Source organism: Lagopus muta, unplaced genomic scaffold, assembly GCF_023343835.1.
Source record: "Lagopus muta isolate bLagMut1 unplaced genomic scaffold, bLagMut1 primary scaffold_121, whole genome shotgun sequence".
Lineage (NCBI taxonomy): Eukaryota > Metazoa > Chordata > Aves > Galliformes > Phasianidae > Lagopus > Lagopus muta.
In genome coordinates, this window is record NW_026040187.1 from 7268 (window position 1) to 9009 (window position 1742).

At 57.4% G+C, this 1742-nt stretch overlaps 1 protein-coding gene across 1 annotated transcript; it reads left to right on the forward strand.

Annotated features, from left to right (window-relative positions):
• The first annotated feature begins 524 nt into the window (after positions 1-524).
• On the forward strand, positions 525-887 carry LOC125687626 (histone-lysine N-methyltransferase 2B-like). The gene has a single exon (XM_048932850.1). The coding sequence runs from the start codon at positions 533-535 to the stop codon at positions 866-868; it is 336 nt and encodes a 111-aa protein (XP_048788807.1). The 5' UTR covers positions 525-532; the 3' UTR covers positions 869-887.
• The last annotated feature ends 855 nt before the right edge of the window (positions 888-1742 follow it).

Below are 1742 nucleotides of genomic sequence, written 5' to 3' on the forward strand. Positions count from 1 at the left end.
GACACAATGGGACACAATGGAGCACAATGGGACACAATGGGACACAAAGGGACTCAATGGGACACAATGGGGCACAATGGGGGCACAATGGGACACAATGGGACACAATGGGGCACAATGGGACACAATGGAGCACAATGGGACACAATGGGGCACAGTGGGGCACAAAGGGACGCAATGGGACTCAGTGGGGCACAATGAGACACAGTGGGACACAATGGGACACAATGGGAAACAAATGGACTGAATGGGACACAATGGGGCACAATGGGACACAATGGGGCACAATAGGACACAGTGGGGCACAATGGGATGCAATGGGACACAATGGGACACAGTGGGACTCGTTGGGACACAATGGGGACAATGGGACACAATGGGGTCACAACAGGGACACAATAGGACCCCCCCTCCCCCTTTAACCCCCCCCTTTAACCCCTCCCTGCCCCCCATCGCAGGGCATCAGCTGCTCCATGTTCCGCATCGATGCCACCGAGGTGGTGGGGGGCACTGTGGGACACAATGGGACACAATGGGACACAATATGACCCCCAACCCCCCCCATTTAACCCCTCCCTGCCCCCCATCGCAGGGCATCGGCTGCTACATGTTCCGCATCGACGACGCCGAGGTGGTGGACGCGACGATGCACGGCAGCGCGGCGCGCTTCATCAACCACTCTTGCGAGCCCAACTGCTACTCGCGCGTCATCCACGTGGAGGGCCACAAGCGCATCGTCATCTTCGCCCTGCGCCGCATCCTGCGCGGCGAGGAGCTCACCTACGACTACAAGTTCCCCATCGAGGAGCCCGCCGCCAAGCTGCCCTGCAACTGCGGGGCCAAGCGCTGCCGCCGCTTCCTCAACTGAGGGGGGGGAGATGGAAAAGGGGGGGGGAATGGGGAGGGGGGGGTGTTGAAGAGGAAGAGGGGGTTGGGAGGGGGGGGGTGGGAAGGGAGGGGGGGCGGGCTTGGAAGCAGTTGTGGATCGGCGGCCAGCCGGCGTTGGGATCGGACTTTGGCTTGTGGGGTCGCCCGGTGGATAATGGGATCGTCCAGTGATCATTGGGATCAGGCATTGGCTGATGGAATCGTCCAGTGGTCATTGGGATCGTCTACTGCTTTATGGGATCGTCCGGTGGTCATTGGGATCAGCCACTGATTTGTGGGATCACCCAGTGGTCATTGGGATCAGCCACTGGTTTATGGGATCATCCGGTGGTTAATGGGATCAGACTTTGGTTTGTGGGATCGCCTGGTGATTAATGGGGCCGTCCAGTGGTCATTGGGATCAGCCACTGGTTTATGGGGTCGTCCAGTGATCATTGGGATCAGGCATTGGCTTATGGAATCGTCCAGTGGTCATTGGGATCGTCTACTGCTTTATGGGATCGTCCGGTGGTCATTGGGATCAGCCACTGCTTTATGGGATCGCCCAGTGGTTAATGGGATCAGACTTTGGTTTGTGGGATCGCCCAGTGATTAATGGGATCGTCCAGTGGTCATTGGGATCAGGCATTGGCTTATGGGATCGTCCAGTGGTCATTGGGATCAGCCACTGCTTTATGGGATCGCCCAGTGGTTAATGGGATCAGACTTTGGTTTGTGGGATCGCCCAGTGGTTAATGGGGTCATCCAGTGATCATTGGGATCAGGCATTGGCTTATGGGATCCTCCGGTGGTCATTGGGATCGTCTACTGCTTTATGGGATCGCCCAGTGGTTAATGGGGTTGTCCAGTGATTA